Source organism: Setaria italica, chromosome VI, assembly GCF_000263155.2.
Source record: "Setaria italica strain Yugu1 chromosome VI, Setaria_italica_v2.0, whole genome shotgun sequence".
Lineage (NCBI taxonomy): Eukaryota > Viridiplantae > Streptophyta > Magnoliopsida > Poales > Poaceae > Setaria > Setaria italica.
The window spans coordinates 2,789,501-2,806,643 of NC_028455.1; the positions used below are offsets into that span (position 1 = coordinate 2,789,501).

Here is a 17,143-nt window from a genome sequence, read left to right on the forward strand (position 1 = left end):
GGGTACGCGATTAACCTCTACTGAATCTGGAAACGAGATAGGATCTTTGGGAAATATACATATGTCATCGTAAAAAATCAATCAACTACTTGCCACAACATCTAAATACTTGCAGCTAGATGAGATATTAGGATGAGAGAGACGATTGAGTCCTGGGGGATCGGAGTACCTTGATCTGCTGGTCATTCGTGGCTCCGCGGCCGCCGGCAGCACGCAGCTCGAGCATCGCCGGCTCGCGCGGGAATGGCAGTTACTGGCGTGCGGCGGCGCGCCGTCGAGGAAGAACGACGAGGCTAGACGAGGGCGACAAACTAAACGACGCAGGATACGGCCAACGTGTGGGCTGATGGGCTCCCATTGGCCTCAAACTAGCCCAGGTTAGATTGGCAGCCCAACACTAACTTCCGAGAAAACTAACGGATACGGCCCAGCTTTGTGTGGACGATGGGTGATTGTGTATTTAGATCGTGTCCTCTCAAAAAAAAAAAAAGATGTGGTCCCCCACCCGACTGCCCCGCCCGATGATGGCGGGCGACCCCGCGGCGGCTGCGCGAGGAGGCGGGCGGCGGCGGAGGCGGAGGCGAGCCGGGCGCCGCCGCGGTGGTGCGCGTGTACGCGGAGGCGCTCCAGGAGCTCACCTTCAACTGCAAGCCGGTCATCACCGAGCTCACCATCATCGCCGACGCCGTCTGCGCCCGCGTCGCCGAGGTGCCACCTGACCAGATATTACCATCTTTGCATCTGCTAGACTAGATAGATAGTATTGTGAAGAGCATTTTTCTGCAAGGTTGCAGAAGGTATATATTTGTCGATGCATACTGTAGAGTTCATCATTCTTCTTCAGTAATTTAGACAAGGCCAAAGTGCCTATGTTTCTAAAATCCCTGGAGATGCAGAAACGGGGAAGAGTGCCCTCTCATTTGTTGTTTGGCACGACACATGAGAAGGGTCAATACTGAAAAATACACCAATAAGGAAGTTAACATTGACAAGGTAGTAAGCTGCTAAGGAATACTCCTGCAGTCGCAACATTTAGTTTTTCACCGCACACAATTGAACATCATTTCAAACCCACAATTTGAAAATTCAAATTCAGACATAAATTATGATCGAAATGCATAAAACATGGAGCATCCCACACTGCCACTGCCGCCCATCCTTGACGCTATAATTTGCGCACGCAGTGGCTCCACATACACTCTATGTGTTCTTATGACCATGATCAAGCATTCTTGCTCCGTCTTCTTCGCTTGTGCTTCCTCTCCAAAGACTATCAACTTCTCCTCTTCAATCGCCACCTTGCGTTCCTTATTTTCCACCTTGCGGTCGTCTATTGCCTTGACCTCCACCCACCTTGATTCCTTCTCGTGTTTCCTCTCAGCTACCATCTCCTTCTTTGTTGCGATCACAGATTGGCCATAAGGTTGGGTTCTCAGTTCTCACAGTTTGGATGCCGAACGGTAGAGCTCAATGTAGTCCAGGGCGGGCCGGTTCCATGACCAGTCCTGCTCCATGACCCTCTTGCAGAGGGAGTGGAACCAGTCCCGGGCGTCGAACCAAGAAGTGATCGCCCTGAAAATGGAACACCCGGAAGAAAGAGCGATAGGTAAGAATTTCCAGAGTTCACTGAAACTAGGCACTGCAGTGAGATTGTGCTTGCCTGTTCAGGGCATAGTCGACACCATTGCTGTCAGCTCCGTCGAAGCTGAACCCGTTTGGCTCAAGGCCTCGAGCCCGGGCTCGGTCCTTGTCATTGTCCACATCAAAGACAGTGTCGTAGAGCCCTGAGAAACAAGAGAGATCAGGTCTTGTGCTCACTTCAACCCACTGTGTGCATGGTGCAGCGAAGTTTGATGGCAATGGGGAATGGTTAAGAGTTGCAGAACATACCTCCAGTTTTCCGGACAATAGGGATGGCTCCATACCGCATGGCGACCAGCTGAGTTAAGCCACAAGGCTCAAATATGGATGGAACCAGAATGAAGTCAGAGCCAGCGTATATCTGCAGAGCATGACCATGGAATTATCTTAGACAGGATTTAAAAGATGCTTTGATGAGGCGTTTTCATGTCGGCCGTCGCTCGTCGGCTCACCAGATGTGAAAGAGGCTCGTCGTAGGTTAAACACAGCCTCGCTCGACCATGGTTTTGGTTCTGGAGATCATGTGCCAAGTTGGTAAAATCACCTTGGATTCGAGGGTCTGGGGCTGAACCAAGCAAAACCACCTGGAAAGCAATCGTATCATCAGTTTCAGTCCTAAGAGATGACAGGCAGAAACAACTATAGAAACAATTGTGTTGCAAGAAATGTTCAATCTGATATGCAAAGGGGCCAGGTGGACCTGTCCATTCCGTTCAAGTGTTCGTTGAATCGCATGCTTGATGAGGTGGATTCCCTTCTGGGCTGTCAGGCGACTGATGATTCCAACAATGGGCACATCGTTTTGCTGTAACCCAAACTTCTGCTGCAAGGCCCTCTTTGCAGCACGCTTGCCTTCAACAACATTCTCGGAAGTGTATTGGACCTGAAATTGATTGAAATAAACAATTAAGCAGGAAGCATATATCCACCACACTGGTATGTGTTAGCATTTTTTTTAACAATAATCAATAACAGCCAAAGCATGGAACGGATGCAGATTAACAAAAGTTTTCACATGCACATTACTTAAAATGCGAATGAATTAAGCTCTTTGTTTCAGTTTACTAAGTTCAAGAAGAAACGGAATAAATAGTTTACAATAAAAAAAGTAAAATGTATATGGATTAAGTGTACCGGAATAAAGCTGTCACTGTATGGATCCCAGATATCTTGATCAATTCCATTGAGGATGCCATAGAATTTTCCAAGATGAGGAGCGATGGCGCCATGACCTGACACTTCCCTTGAATATGTATTAGAGACCTGCAAAGAATGGAAAATGAGACTAGATAATCATATCAAAAGAACATAATTCTACAGTACACGATAAGACATTTTGTGTAGAGTTAAACACAATATTGAAATCTGTAAGACTGTATCACTCACAGTGGTGGCTTTATCACAATATTTCATTGCTTTGCCTATATGATGTGCTCCAAATTCAAGATTGTGGATCGTAAATACAACCCGTGCATTTGCCAAACTGGATTGCACATAGTTTTCCTTGTATAGCCAGGCAGTAGGAGCACTTGACCAATCATGGCAATGTATTATATTCTGAAAGGAGAATAAAATGTCAGTGGTTTTACATGAGAAATTAAAAGAAATAGATAAAAAAAAGTCAGCTTCTCTGAAAGTCAGAATATACAGGAAGTTAAAGATTTTAGAAGGGAAATCTTTATGAAACAAATTAAGGAACATAAAATTGAATGACTATACAAACTTTTTGAACACAATGAACTGCAAGTGTGCCTAACTCATGAAAAAACACTATAACCCAAAATGTGTAAATCACACTTACTGGAGAAGATCCCCTCTGGTGGAGAAATTCAAGAGCAGAATGACAGAAGAAGCCAAATCGACGGTCATCATTCCTTCCATATACACATCCGACTCCAAACATCCTAAAAAGTAAGTGGCAATTATTGTATTTTTAGCCTCTTACAAGAAAATCCCGGCGAACAGCAAAGCAAATGAGATAAATAAATCATTAAAGTGGTATACACATGTGACAAAAATCACACTATTTAGATTATAAAAAAATAAAAAGAAGCTTGGAACACAACTTCAAACATCTTAGAACAGGTAGCCCAGAAGATTACTGAGTCTTGCTTCCAAACATGAAAGATCATGGAACTGCCAATTTAGTATACAAAATGAATGATCGATTTTATTCTTTTGTTTTTACTAGTTTACCGATGATTTTGTCTACCCCAAAAGAGATCATGGAACTCCAATGTAACATAATCCCTCCAACTCAAGAAAAGTGCAATTCTGGCTATGAACCTAGACAAGTACATAGCTAGAATTGCATTCTTCTTGCAATGGAGGGAGTATCACTGTTGCAACTAGCTCCCAACTAGCATTTCCCTGTGATGACCAATGACTCCAATTTCCAACTAAGTAGTCTATCTACTCTTGCTGAAATAATATATATTACATAGTAAAAAAAATGGATTTGCTGATCAAAACATAGCAAAAGTTACTACTCCAAAAACATATTACAGAGCCACCAATCTCACATATTATTACCGTAACCAAATCCCAGCCAATCTACAGTAAAAAAATATGATCCATCACCTACTAGGATTGATGATTTAACTGAAGTGTCTCGATTCTCCATGTTGTAATTATATGAACAGCTAGATTAGATTTATCAAAAGCACCTTACCAATTCTACGTCACCATTTACAAACCAGTATAAGGCTCCAGCACACTGAGCTTTGTGGAAAAAAAAGTGACACTAAGGCTTTTATCGCTGTGAAGAATAAGCTGCTACATACCCATTTTGAGGTTCCAAGAAGTAAACACAGAGGTCTTCAACAAGTCCACGCCATACTTTTATTTCAGAACCATCCCAAGAAAAATTTTGATGTATATGTAAATTCTTCACCTGCGGGCATTAAAATAGATGCATGTCAATTGTTAAGAGAACTTTATGTATGCCTGATTTATGTCTCTTAGGTTTTTCTTATCACTAGGTAAGTTGTTTGCCTCCATCATTTTTTCATATAATTCAGTAGTCTACCACGGAATTAAAATGGATTTGCAAACTAACAAGGAATTATACTGATTTATTAAGCTGCATACTGATGATTCCAAGGCACTCCGCATAAATAAAAGCGAGACAACAACACGAGGAATGAGTGATTGAACTACGAGTAAGCACATACGTATAGAAAAGCACAGTAGGCTTAGATGTGCTTAACATAGAGATGCCAACTTCAGTTCTAGCTATAAAGTCACTACACTTTTTTTTTAATCGAACACGCAGGAGAGCTGCGCATCTTTGTATTAAGAGAGGAAAAAATGACCCAAATTACAAAGCAACATCACCCCACTTTGGGCCAGGGCAGGGTTTAACCAGACACCCTACCCATGTCTAACACTGAGAGCCCTTTGGCTCCAGCCATCTGCCATAGGTGGGACTCGTCCTTGAAGGCCTGCAGGGCTCCCTGGACATTAGGAGCAGGTCCTTCAAACACACAAGCGTTGCGATGTTTTCATAGGGTCCATGCACCCAAGAAATCACTACACTTATCACAACACATAAGCAATAAAGCACTTCTAACTTACATTGCTTAGATTCAAGCAATCATGCTTTGGAAGAATAACCTCAACATTGTGTCCTAAATCTTGAACAGCACGTGAAAGACTCGTAACAACATCACCAAGACCTCCAACCTACAATAGCATTGGTTAGACAGCATACTGTTAATGTAATGCAACACTAAGAAGAGAAAAAGGAGATGACATCTCATTTTCTGCTAATCGTAGGAATTTAACTTAAGAAATATGTATTACCTTTGCAATGGGAGCCATCTCAACAGCAATGTGGACAATATGCATAGGAGGTTCCTTTGCAATGGAACCAAAAACAGGAATATGATAGTCCAACCCATTCCTGTTGTCAAAAATTCCACCTTCTTCTGACTCCGAGAAAACAAAGTCCATTATATAGGCGTCGTGCGGAACGTTAACTGGAAAAGGAGCACTCTACTTCAGAAATAAGAAAAGTAAGGGGCAAAGAAAGAGCTTTACGTATCTATGTGCTACATTAAATAATTACAAGGGAACTCAAGGAGAAGTAATATCCCACTGCATGAATATCAAAACAGTGTTATAAAAACAGGATACACAGCAGCAGACACGAGTCAACATGAGTTTGACCTAGTCTGGTTGAAAGGTTGCCACATTTTTCCAAGGCTTGACTAGCTGTCCTATGGACAAGCAACGCTAACTCTTCTGGCTGCATTCTCTAAGTTACAGCCTTTTTCAAAACCCCTGTAAAAAAATTTATAGCACATCTTCTAAAATAATGGCATATCCGGAGTTGCCTAATATACTCTAACAACAAATACAGTAGGAGTACTTGACCTACTTGACAAGTGCTCTAGCAGACTAGCAGTAGCTGACAAAACTAATGGCATAAAAATTAACCACTGGAAGAGGTACTGATGCTAGGATCAATTATGTAGGAAGCTCGAACCTGTTGCTTTTAAGTGTGAACCATGTTCCGCTTTTACCATCTTTTGGGGTGGCAACACACCACCTGGATGCATCCAACGGTTAAAAGAACATCGAAACCACACCTCTGGTTTTCCCTTTAACACTGTATTAGAAGGATTGTAAAGCACATCAACAGTTGTTCCAGCACGTATTTCAAGTGGTTCGGTATAAACAATGTGTTTTTGAGAAACCAGAAACATTCTCATAGTCTTTTCCCTCATCTCAGCTTTCATTTTTGCCCTTCTCTCAGCCTGTGCAAGTAAAAGGAAGCAAGAGTCAACTAAATGATTCATCAGCATATATGTCACGAATATCAGGAATTCAGACTATCATGCAGAAATAACTGCTCCTTTTTTATAACAGTCAAAGCTCTGAAGAAATGCTGCTACTTGGTTAGACAATCGTGGGTTACTGGCTAAACCAGTTAACAACTACGTTAACTACATTTCAAGTTCGAAATGATTAATGTTCAAATCCTCGGGTTAACTACGTTTTCTTCAAAAGACTAGTCACTATGGATGAATTGTTTAAAAAACATAAATTAGCATGTGAAAAACACTCAAGCAGAGATGAAAGTTTTTAACTGCGCAAACATGACTCGTTATGGGCAAGTTCAGTCATTGATGAACCTGTAACTCGATTTAAGATTTAGAGTGGGTCAAGCTACAGCAAGTGACCATCAGCAGGAATATCTATTGGTTCAAACAGAAACACCAGAAGAGCAAAAGGTATGTTGCAACTGACCTTCATTTTAATAGCCTCCTCCCTTTCTCTCCTCTCGCGTTGAATCCTTGTATAAATCCTCTGTTCTTCTTCCACCCAATATCCTTCCTCAGTCATGATGCTATTGGGAAGGATAGCATGAAAATCTTGTCTGCCATTGTTATCATAATTCCTTGCATTCCCTGGTGGCCCATCAGCAAAAACGCAGTCCAACACGTATGCTCTTTGAGGTAAGGCAACTGTACGAGAAATACCAGGTGTTATCTTTGTGGTTAATGGAGTATTTAAACAATCTTAAAGAACCAACATCAGTAAGTGACTGCAAAGCTTATGTGGCTTCAAGTTGGTAGGCTTTTCTTTTTCTTCATGGGACTATTAAAATACAGAAAGCCATGTTTTATTTAAAAGAGTATCCTTCTAACATTAGAGTATGTTAAGATGGTCTAAAATACCAAGTTCAGATAACTATGAGATGCCATACCATCTGCATACCACCAATCACCATCTTTGTCATCAATATGAACAAGTCTTTCAGAAAAAGAGAGTCCATCAATCCAATTGTTGTAGCCCCCATGCATCCAAATTTCAGTACTGTGAACAAGTGGTCTCGAGTGTCTGTTGTAATACAATCTGACAGTAGCCCCTTGCATAGTTGTGATAGGTTCTATGTACCACAAATTATCAACAGAAGCTTTGGCTGAATCCAATACATTCTGCAATTTAATCTTCTGTGTCTGTACCTCAGCCTTCGCTTGTGCCCTGTCAGCTTCATTTGCAGCCCTTTCTTCCTCTAATCGCTGCTGCTCTTCAGTCTGGCTCTTCCTTTGAGCTTCTCTCTCAAGTTCTCTTTGCTTTTCTTCAACCAAGAAATCGGCAAACGAATGTTCATCCATGGTGCTTTCTATTGGTATCACAAAATCTTTTCTGCCATTATTTTCATACATTGTACGACCATTAAAGAACACAAAATCTAATCTGTATGCCTCCTTGGGAATGTACAGTTTGCAGGACCACCAGTCCCCTCCCAGTTCGCTCTTGTGCAATTTTTCAGTGAAAAACTTCCACCTCCACCCATTGAATGCTCCTTTGATGAGTACGTCAGGCTCATTGGCTAAAGATGATAGATCACGATTGAAATAGAGATCAATAGTTGAATCAGCTTTCAGTACCTCTGGAAAAACAAAAAGTTTGTTTCCCAGCGAATAATTTTTTTCAGCAAGTTCTTGAAGCATCCTCTGTAGTGCTTGTGGATCCAGGTAATCCTGTGGTGATTCTTGGGTATCTTGTTCGGCAGACACAAAAGACGACTCCTCAACTTCATACTGTTCTTCATCCTCAGTTGTCTCCACTTCATCTTCAGCCCATGAACTCTCTTCTTCAGAAAGTTGATGCAGAAACCTGTCCTCGCCCGTTTCCATCTCATCCTCAACCTCTGGAATGCCTTCCTCAGTAACAATGCATTGTTCTTCCTCCATGCTTGTATTTATCTGCTCTTCAATGCTAGTTATCGTCTCCGATTCTTCTTCAGAGAAATCCTTCTTGTGTTTCTGTAACAAGTCATCAACATCAGACTTTGCATGAAGCATATCCCCATCAGGTTTTTGAGGTGTGTAATCTCCCTCCTTAGCTTCTACTCCCTCCGTACGAAATGCATGGTGACTCCCAGGAAAATCAAGTTTCTTTGTTTGAGACTCTTTGGTGGTGCCAACAATTGATAGGTCCTGTTTAGGAAAGCCAACTACGGATTGTTCTTCTTTAGGGATATGAACAACTGATTGTTCTACTTTACTGTAACCAACAATGGATTTGATTTGATCAGGCACGCCAACGATAGATTGATCTGGTTTACTATAACCAACAACGGATTGTATTTGCTCGGGCACAACAGCAATCGATTCATCTTTTCTGTGAGAAGCAACAATAGATTGATCTGGTTTTCTGTAAACAACAATGGATTGGATTTGCTCAGGCACACCAACAATTGATTTGCCTTGTTCCTGGACCCTGACAAGTGGCATGGACTGAGGCTTCAAACTTCCATGTGTTTCATTATTGGCCTTGTCCTCTATGGATGTTGATGGCAGTGCTGGATATTGCCATTGCTCATTCTCTACATCAGAGGTTTCATCTGAAGACTCCACTGCCATAAATATGTCTTCTTTAGCTTTAGCTTCATCCTTTGGATCAAGTTCGCAAACTGCAGCAATGCTCAATTCAATTCCTGAGAGATCTACCGCAAATTTATCTTCTTCGACCGCAGCTTCATCTACTGCTTCCACTTCCCCTAATGACATATTAGTCAATGCATTTCTTGACAATTCGACCTCAACCATGTCCAGTGCAGCTTCTTCTGCCACATCCACTTCCCCATATGCTGAACTGCTCGAAGCATTTTCTGGCAAATCCACTTCAGCAGTTTCTAAACCTTCTATATCTGTACTTAACAGCCTATTGTATATACCATCACCTTCATCACTATCATGGTGTTCACTCTTCTCGGTGCTCGATTCAGCAGGGAGTCTTGGAACATACCCGCTAAAAGCAGTGAGTTTTACCTTAGGATACACCATCTTCCTTGATTTCCTATTAGGACAATCTGCATAAGGTAATGTAAGAAAACATGATGTCAGCAGAACAACAAACAAACCAACCAAATAAGAACTATTCGCCGGACCTGAACTTGCTACTGTGCACCAAATAATCCTGCTTCTGGCAAATCCGCTAGTCCTCAAGAAAGGCTGCAAATACCATAAGAGTGACAAAAAATCAGCATCAGATTATTTGTACCATTGCATACCAAATATTTACCGTTACGAAAGATAGCACGTGGTAGTGAAATTCCCCCACAAAACTCGCTTAAAAGTAGGCTGGTCTTTCCTCAATAAAACTAGTATGTGCCACCCCATATGCCCAAAGTAACAAACATTTCCTTGGTCATACGGTCCAAAACAAATAAATTCAGAAACAACAAATAGACCATTTTTCGTTTATAATTGTTCCTTACACTAAATGAAAATGGTAAATCACATCATCTTCACACACAAACTTGATTTAACATCACCAAAAGGAGCAAAATTTCCCAAACAGGACCAATCCACCTTGATTCCCGAAGCGAATGACCCCAAAGCAACGAAATCAAAATCCACAAGAAATCCGGCCCAATCAATAAACATAGAGATCGAGGGATCAAACAGCAAAACAGCAATGCATCACGCATGTAGAATCAAGAGATTTAGACGGTGTAGGTGTGAATCCATACCTGAGCGGAGCCACCGTCCAAGGTGGTTGGCCGGACCACTGGCGCTGACCTTCCTCGAGAGCAGAGAGGGCTCCGGGGTAGGAGAGCCATCTCCATTACCGAAACAAAGCCTCCAAAACCCCGCAAGAACCACCACCAAGGGACGCGCCTCCCTCAACCCCCTCCTCTTCTCTCTCTCGTATCTCTCTCTCACGGGGTAGCAACTAAAATCAATTTGTAGTCTCACCCTTTAAATCAAACTGAATTTGTTCCTTTCTTCCCACATTGTTCTAGCTGTGGAAGCGCTGTCCTGCATGAAAACTAGGGGCCGGTGTCATCTTGTGGGTTTAAAGGTACGGTTTTGTTGCGCAGCTGTGGGCCACCTTGCTCGCCTAGTTCATGACTCATGAGACGTGCACACCGTCGTGTGTAGGGTGGGCCATAGAGCACCAATGTTGCTTTGTGGTCGGTATATTCCCGAATAATGGTCCACATATCATATGCCGTGCGGGCACGTTTTGCTTTGATGTGCATGGGTTCGTTCCTCGTGGGGCGCCTTTTGCCTGCCCTCATTTGTTGCTTCGTCGAAAGAAAAGGACTTTACTTACGTGTGACATGCATGCCGGCTCTTGAAGTGATCAGGCATGTTGTGCAGGCTACGTTGATGGCAGCTTTCGAAACCACGTTGAACACGTTGGTGACCAGGCATGCAGCTGGAGCAAAATTGAATTGCTATAGTAAGGTACGGCAATGTGGCAAGAGTACCAGTGTTGCTTGTTTATGCAGGTTGATATGTTCTACAAGGTTGGCATGTGCTTGCATTGGGTTGGTTTCATGCATGTCGATCATGTGTGACATTTTACCTCTTGACGTGGCCTCTGGTGAGTTCATGTCTGCCAGCTTGCCTCTTTGCCGTGGCCTGATGAGTTCGTACATTCTAGATGACCCTCGCCAAAAAAAAAAGAAATGAGGAAGTCGAGGGTTGGTGGATGCGAAGTCTTTCGCCACTTTTGCAGCGTAAAAAATGGGCGAAAGTGGCATTAATGATGTATACGACATGGAATATTTGGAAGGAAAAAAAACGTCAGGTTGATTTTGGTGGGGAAGAATCTGAAGCCAATACAGGTTTTTAACTTCATTGGAGAGGGGTTGAATTTGCGTAGGGTGGCTAGTGGCACCCCAGCCCTGAATTAATGGGTTTGAGTTCATGAGTGAGTGTTCTGTTTCATGTAATCAGAACATGATTAATGTAAATCTTTGTTGCTTTCTCCTTAAATAAATCAGCAGAGCTCCTGCATTATGTTAAAAAGGAAAAATAGCTCCGTTGGCTTGCCAAGTTAAGTAGGCATTATATGTTACAACGCCACTATGAGTAACGTTGCCGTTGGGTATCCTTACCCGTTCCCCAAATCCACAGCCGGTGGAATGGATCGGGGATGGGCACGAAACATTTCACCTGTTTCGTAGGAGGGTAGGGTACGGATATACACGTCAGATACAGGCTACGGGGAGGATATCCCTGTCTCTGCCTGTTTGTCCATCCCCTTCAACGCTCGTCGTTCCTGGGCGAGTCTCACCCATCTCCGTCGCCTCTTCCGTGCTCGTCTACATCGTTTGGACACCTAGCCAGCACGCAAGACTCTGTAACAGCACAGACGTCAAGCAAGCTAGGTGCCTAGGTCGATCGGCTCTATAGGCGTGACTCTGCGCCGGCAAAACCTTAGGTTCGTTGGAAGAAGGATGAGAGAAGAAACCAGCGAGAGGCACTAAAGTAATCAACCGGTGAGGAGCTCTCGCTCACGGCTACTCAGCAACTGCATCGAACCATCAACATAGGCGGACCCATGTTATGCTGAGTGAGGGTACGTGACCTCACTCAAAATTTTCAATCTAAGATAAATAGCAAAATTCCACCATTTACAAACTTCACAAATCTAACTTCTCTTGAGGCATGCCCCACCTCAATTCCTGGGCTGGGTCCGCCCCTGGCCATCAAGGGGCTCTTCGATTTGGTACTGATCCGTCAGATTCAAGGTTCTTCAATTTTATTTCCTTTTTTGCCCAGGGGTGTCGTTCCTATCTGTTTCCCATTGGATTGTGCCACCGTTCTTCTGAGTCCTCTTGAGCTGTGCATATTTGGCTCATAATCGATCTCAGTCTCACTTCTTCTCCAAATGATTTGGCACATCCTCTACGGCAAATTCACAAAAGTGGAAGGATGTGTTACGGCAGGCTTTAGTTTTACCCTATCGATTATCCATTATCCAATGGGTATGAGTGAATGGGCATGGACAATTTTGGAGAGGGTACAGAATGGGCAATTGAATCCTGGATATGGATGTTGATAAGTGCAGGTTTCCCGGTAACCCTCCCCAACGGCAACGTTAACAATGAGCAGATCGGAGGTGGAGCAACAGAGCACATATACCGAATTACTATTCATTTTAGCTTTTATAGATATATAGTTTTTGCTACACATCTACAGATAACATATATCTAAATGCAGAATAAAATTTATGTACGTAAAAAATACAAAATGAATAGTAATTTGAAACGGAGGAAGTATCTGACATGCTGGAGAGGAAAGGGATATTGGGCTTCTAGTAACGAGAACGACGAGTAGATCCGGCGTTTTTCTTGTTACGAACCGGTCCGGGAGAATCACCTGCTGTTGGCTTTGTGGGAATGCTGCTTTGGGCCGTGGAAGAGAGAGAGAGAGAGACCCTAAATTTTGAGCCAGGAGGTACTTGGGTTATATTTTATAGTTGGGCTTTGTTTTTTATGCATTTGCAGCCCAGAGATTCGGCCCTTTGTTTTATGCCGGCGTCTGGCGCCCAGTAACAACAGGAAATGCATGGCTACTTAACTTGATTTTGTTGGCTAGCGAAGCCTGGCACGGTGGAATGCTTAAACGGCAGCAAGAATATTATCGTGCTGGGAATTCTGTAGTGCGTCGAGAAAGAGGACTAAAAGACCTGTTTTTATGGTCCTTGAGGATCCTACAAATCCCAGATTCCAGACCCAAATATGCAAATCAACGACGCATTGATGATTAAAATAAAAGGAGAGAGGGCACTTGTATCAAGGTTTTTTCTTCTTCTTTTTTTTGGCGGCCCTTGGTTGCGGTACGGCAACATACGGAGGGCTCATAGCGCACATGCATCTCTCTCTCACCCTTGCGTCGCAGGCTCTTACGAGGTCATCATGTCGCGACTCCCCCTCACATGTCCACACACCCAAGAGTTTGTTTGGCACGTAGAGGTGCGATTGGTGGGAAATCGGGCACGTAGAGGTGCGATTGGTGGGAAATCGAAAGAGAACCTACGGGTATGTTCGCTTCAGCTTATAAGCCGGCTAAAAAGCTGAAACGATTAATTTATTGTAAGAGGAAAATATTGTTTAGCGGCTGATAAGCCGCCTGAATAAGCTGAAGCAAACAGGCTGTATAACTCCAAACATTTTCATAAGAAAATATGGCCCAAATTTCTGTTGCCAGAGACGTTGGAGGGCACGCGCTCGGTGCGAGGGCCGGTTCTATATCTAAGGACCCACGAGCGAACTAGATGTTATATAGACCCTTTAAACTAAATATTTTTAACTTGTAATATGATAAAAGGAGATACTAGTACTAATGATATATATTTAATTCTTGATGAACAATGTTAATGGTACAAAATAAAAGATCGACAAAATAAAACTGGTTGCTGCTTTACAGGCCACACGAGGAGTTCAGGATGAAGGTGACGATTTGCGGCCCGTTCGGCTGGACTTATAAGCTGGCTGAAAAGTTGAAACGGCTGACTTGTTGTGAGAAAAAAATATTATTTGGTGGCTGATAAGTCGATTGATAAGCTGAAACAAACAGATCTTTTTTAGGCTCTTTCCTGCATCCAACATCCAGAGTCCCGACGTCTCCTCGATCGCCTCACGCTGCGGCGGCGGCGTCCTCCGTCCGATGCACGCGCAGGACAGGACTGCAGCGTCTGTGGAGGCTTTCTGCAGACATCGGCTCCGTTGCATGGTCCGGAAGCCGGCCTCGCTGCGCTGAGGTACAATGGACAGTGAATATCGGAATATCCAATTATCCGTCCATCCCTGGGATTACCAAAAACAGACGTCAGAAAGGTACCCCCGGACCTCACCAACGTGACCTGGACCTTCCAGTGCGTAAAGGAGCAAATGATACCGTTGGCAATTTGGCATCGCGCACGTTCCCACTGCACCCGCACAGGCCGCCGATAAAAAGGCGAGCCCAAGCCAACAACCGGAGGCAGCTGCCAAACGCCAAGCAGGCCGCATCGCAGCTCACTCCCCACCCCACCTGCCGCCGCCGATCCGCTCGCGCACGCACCTGCTGCTCCCTTTTCCGTTGGGCGCCCCCCACGCGGCCACGCCCGCGCCCACGCCCAGTCCGAGCCATCCAGCCAGCGGGTTTCTTCCACGGCAGAACCGCCCCCGGCCGTCGCGTTGCGTCGCGCGCCCGCGTCACCGCATGGGCAGGCGGTAGCAGTGCGCCGCACCCGCACGGCTCCGGCTGTTGTTTTGTTCCGTTCCGACCCCCGCCCCGCCCGCGCGCGCCGCCGTCAATCCGGGTTGCGGATCATGCGTCTAGAACCTACTGCCCCATCAGCTAGCGATCGACCTTTATCCGCAACGTGACGGTCGCGATCCCGGTGCCCGACTCGATCGATCACACGCGGGAGGAGTCTACGTGGTGGCGTAACGGAACTGTGCGCGTGCGAACCTTCTTCTGGCCGTGCGCTGGCTTGTTGACATGCCCTCCCGTCTTTATCTCAATCAAAAAAGGACATGCCCGTGGCACTAGGTTTTATTTTTTTAAAACGAAGCAGGAACTAGGAGAGCTGCCGATTATATTATAAAAGAAAATTAAGTTTAGATTGGGCAAACAAAAAGAAACAACACCGGCCGGTTGTATTCAGACATCAACCCGCGCCGTAGCACACCAACGCACAACTCACGGTACTAGGTTTTACGTGTAGCTCTTCTTCTGTTCTCTTGGCTCAAGTAATATAAGTATTTAAAGTAGTAATATAAGTACTCTCCATCACCTCCAATAACTAACTAGTGCCACTAAGCAGAGCTAGCAGCCGACGACCCGACGCGACATGCTTCACAAACCTACCTAACCATAGGGTTTGATTGTTTGACACCGCTCAATACATCTTTCCTCTTTTCTTTTCCTCTGGCAAAATGGATTTGACCAAGTGTCCTACGCATCATTCAAAGTATATGCTTCCTTTCTCTATCAACATCTCCTTCTCTATCAACATCTCCCCTAAATCCTTGCTTCCACCATATGTATCTCTTCTACATATCCTCCTTATCTGCACCATCGTACATTTCGCAAAATTTCGCCACCCTTTCGATGGCCTGCCAAATCTTATCCCACATCGACCCACAATGCTATTTGATTCATCTGTGGCTCGCATCCAAGCAAGTGCAGCAGTAGTTCCTTATTACCACCCCGGTCCATTTTGGATTGCGGTGAGACCGAATATTTGCAAATAAAAAAAGCAGGCTTTGTTTAGTTTTCACACCCTAGATTATATAATCTAGATTTTTTGTGAATCGCACCGTACAGATGCTCACACGCTAATTCTAGTCTTTTGGAGGTGCCCATAGAGGTACGTTATAAGCTAGATTATAAATTTTAGTTCTTGCACCACCAAATATTATGTTGCCACTTTCTTTATCATTGTTGCTCTTGCAATGCCTACTGCCACAACCCCATTGGTCCTTCCTTCTCCTCCTCCACCTCCTTGCAAAGCTCCTTGTGTGGTCTCTATGTATATTGCACCTTAAGATGCTCGGTAGCAATTCAAATTACTAGCCGCGCTACAAGCACCATACTTATCTTTTCCATCCTCGATATCTTGAATCAGTGATGGAGACAGATATCCAGTAGGAGGTTGGTGGGGGGCCATGGCCCCCTCATGGCCTCCTTTTCCAAAAAGGTATTTTATAGTTGCCAATTGCTAAAGGCTAAGAGTGAAACATTTTATGGATTCTCTCTTTCTTCATTTGCTTTGCACATTGATGATGGATTTGTGCACCATCTAGTATGTTGTCATTTCCTCAGTGCAGTGTCCTATCGTACTGGTACGATCGAATCCATTAATCTACTATTTTACCTCGCCACAGATCTCACGCGTGATTTGCTATGTTACTGCCTTGAGGTGCTCCCTGGCTAGTGGCTACTAAACGAATTACTTCAAGACAACTGTTTTCCCATTTCATGCTTTTTACAAATAAGTGATTGTTTGGTTAAATAAATTGACATTTTTTGCGAGTAGGCATTGGTAAAAGAGTAAGTATAATGATTTCCACTAACAACCGAGCGAACACGTAAATAATTAATTTCCTACCACATTCCAACCGTAGAGATGAAAGAGCAAAGCACTCATGCCAAGTCGGAAAGAGAACTAACCAACTAATGTGTGAGCATATGGACACATACAAAATCATTCCATATCAACAAAATATATCCCCTTCGTTTAGATGCTCTTTGATTCACACCATGTGCCAGTGTCATGTAATAAGCAATAACGCACACCACAGTATTCAGGATCAGCTCAAGGCGGTGCTGAGACCCTTGCACTTAAGCTAAGTTCATGTTTTGTGTGAAAAAAACAGGATTAAAAGTCTCATCTTACGTGGACATACAAGGGCTGAGGGGTGCTGCAGCACCCCCTGCAGCTCCGCCCATGACAGTCGAGCTGGCCTTTCCATCTCGGCACGGCCGGAGCCGGCGGCGGCGCCAACCCCCAACCGCGCGGCCGCAGCGCAGCGAAACCCCCGCCGGACCCACCTGCCAGCGACCCACCCCGCCGGCCGCGTGGCCGCCACGCCGCTCGCCCCCGGCGGCCGTGCGCCGCAACCCCAGATTCAAAATAACTAACCAGGGTTATGCCCCCAACCGGACCCCGTGGTTAGTTCGTGTCCTGCGATATTCCCAGCCCAGACGGCACAAGATAATCCCGTCGCCTCCGGTCGCCACCCCCGACACCAACC

General features: G+C 44.4%; 1 protein-coding gene across 2 annotated transcripts; it reads right to left on the reverse strand.

The window, feature by feature from the left end:
• Nucleotides 1-1,394: 1,394 nt before the first annotated feature.
• LOC101752753 (starch synthase 3, chloroplastic/amyloplastic) lies at nt 1,395-10,747 on the reverse strand. Of its 2 annotated transcripts, XM_022827356.1 has the most exons (15): nt 10,133-10,747; nt 9,548-9,611; nt 7,355-9,469; nt 6,895-7,112; nt 6,131-6,401; nt 5,446-5,621; nt 5,218-5,325; nt 4,425-4,534; nt 3,443-3,545; nt 3,028-3,198; nt 2,776-2,904; nt 2,342-2,524; nt 2,094-2,225; nt 1,891-2,002; nt 1,395-1,784 (listed from the first exon to the last, which is right to left on the reverse strand). In XM_022827356.1, exons 1-15 carry the CDS (start codon nt 10,226-10,228, stop codon nt 1,633-1,635), a joined length of 4,140 nt encoding a protein of 1,379 aa, XP_022683091.1. In that variant the 5' UTR covers nt 10,229-10,747; the 3' UTR covers nt 1,395-1,632. The 2 variants fall into 2 exon arrangements, with proteins under 2 accessions (XP_022683091.1, XP_022683090.1); XM_022827355.1 differs by having other exon boundaries at nt 7,355-9,611.
• Between the last annotated feature and the right edge of the window lie 6,396 nt (nt 10,748-17,143).

What these genes read in the sequence shown, in the direction of transcription:
- LOC101752753 (XM_022827355.1), bottom strand. Translation starts at nt 10,228, where the DNA reads ATGGAGATGGCTCTCCTACCCCGGAGCCCTCTCTGCTCTCGAGGAAGG. An exon ending in AGATGGCTCCCATTGCAAAG is followed by an intron (nt 5,326 to 5,445) that starts GTAATACATATT and finishes ATGCTATTGTAG; the next exon opens with GTTGGAGGTCTTGGTGATGT. An exon ending in ACCAGAGGGGATCTTCTCCA is followed by an intron (nt 3,199 to 3,442) that starts GTAAGTGTGATT and finishes TTCTCCTTTCAG; the next exon opens with AATATAATACATTGCCATGA.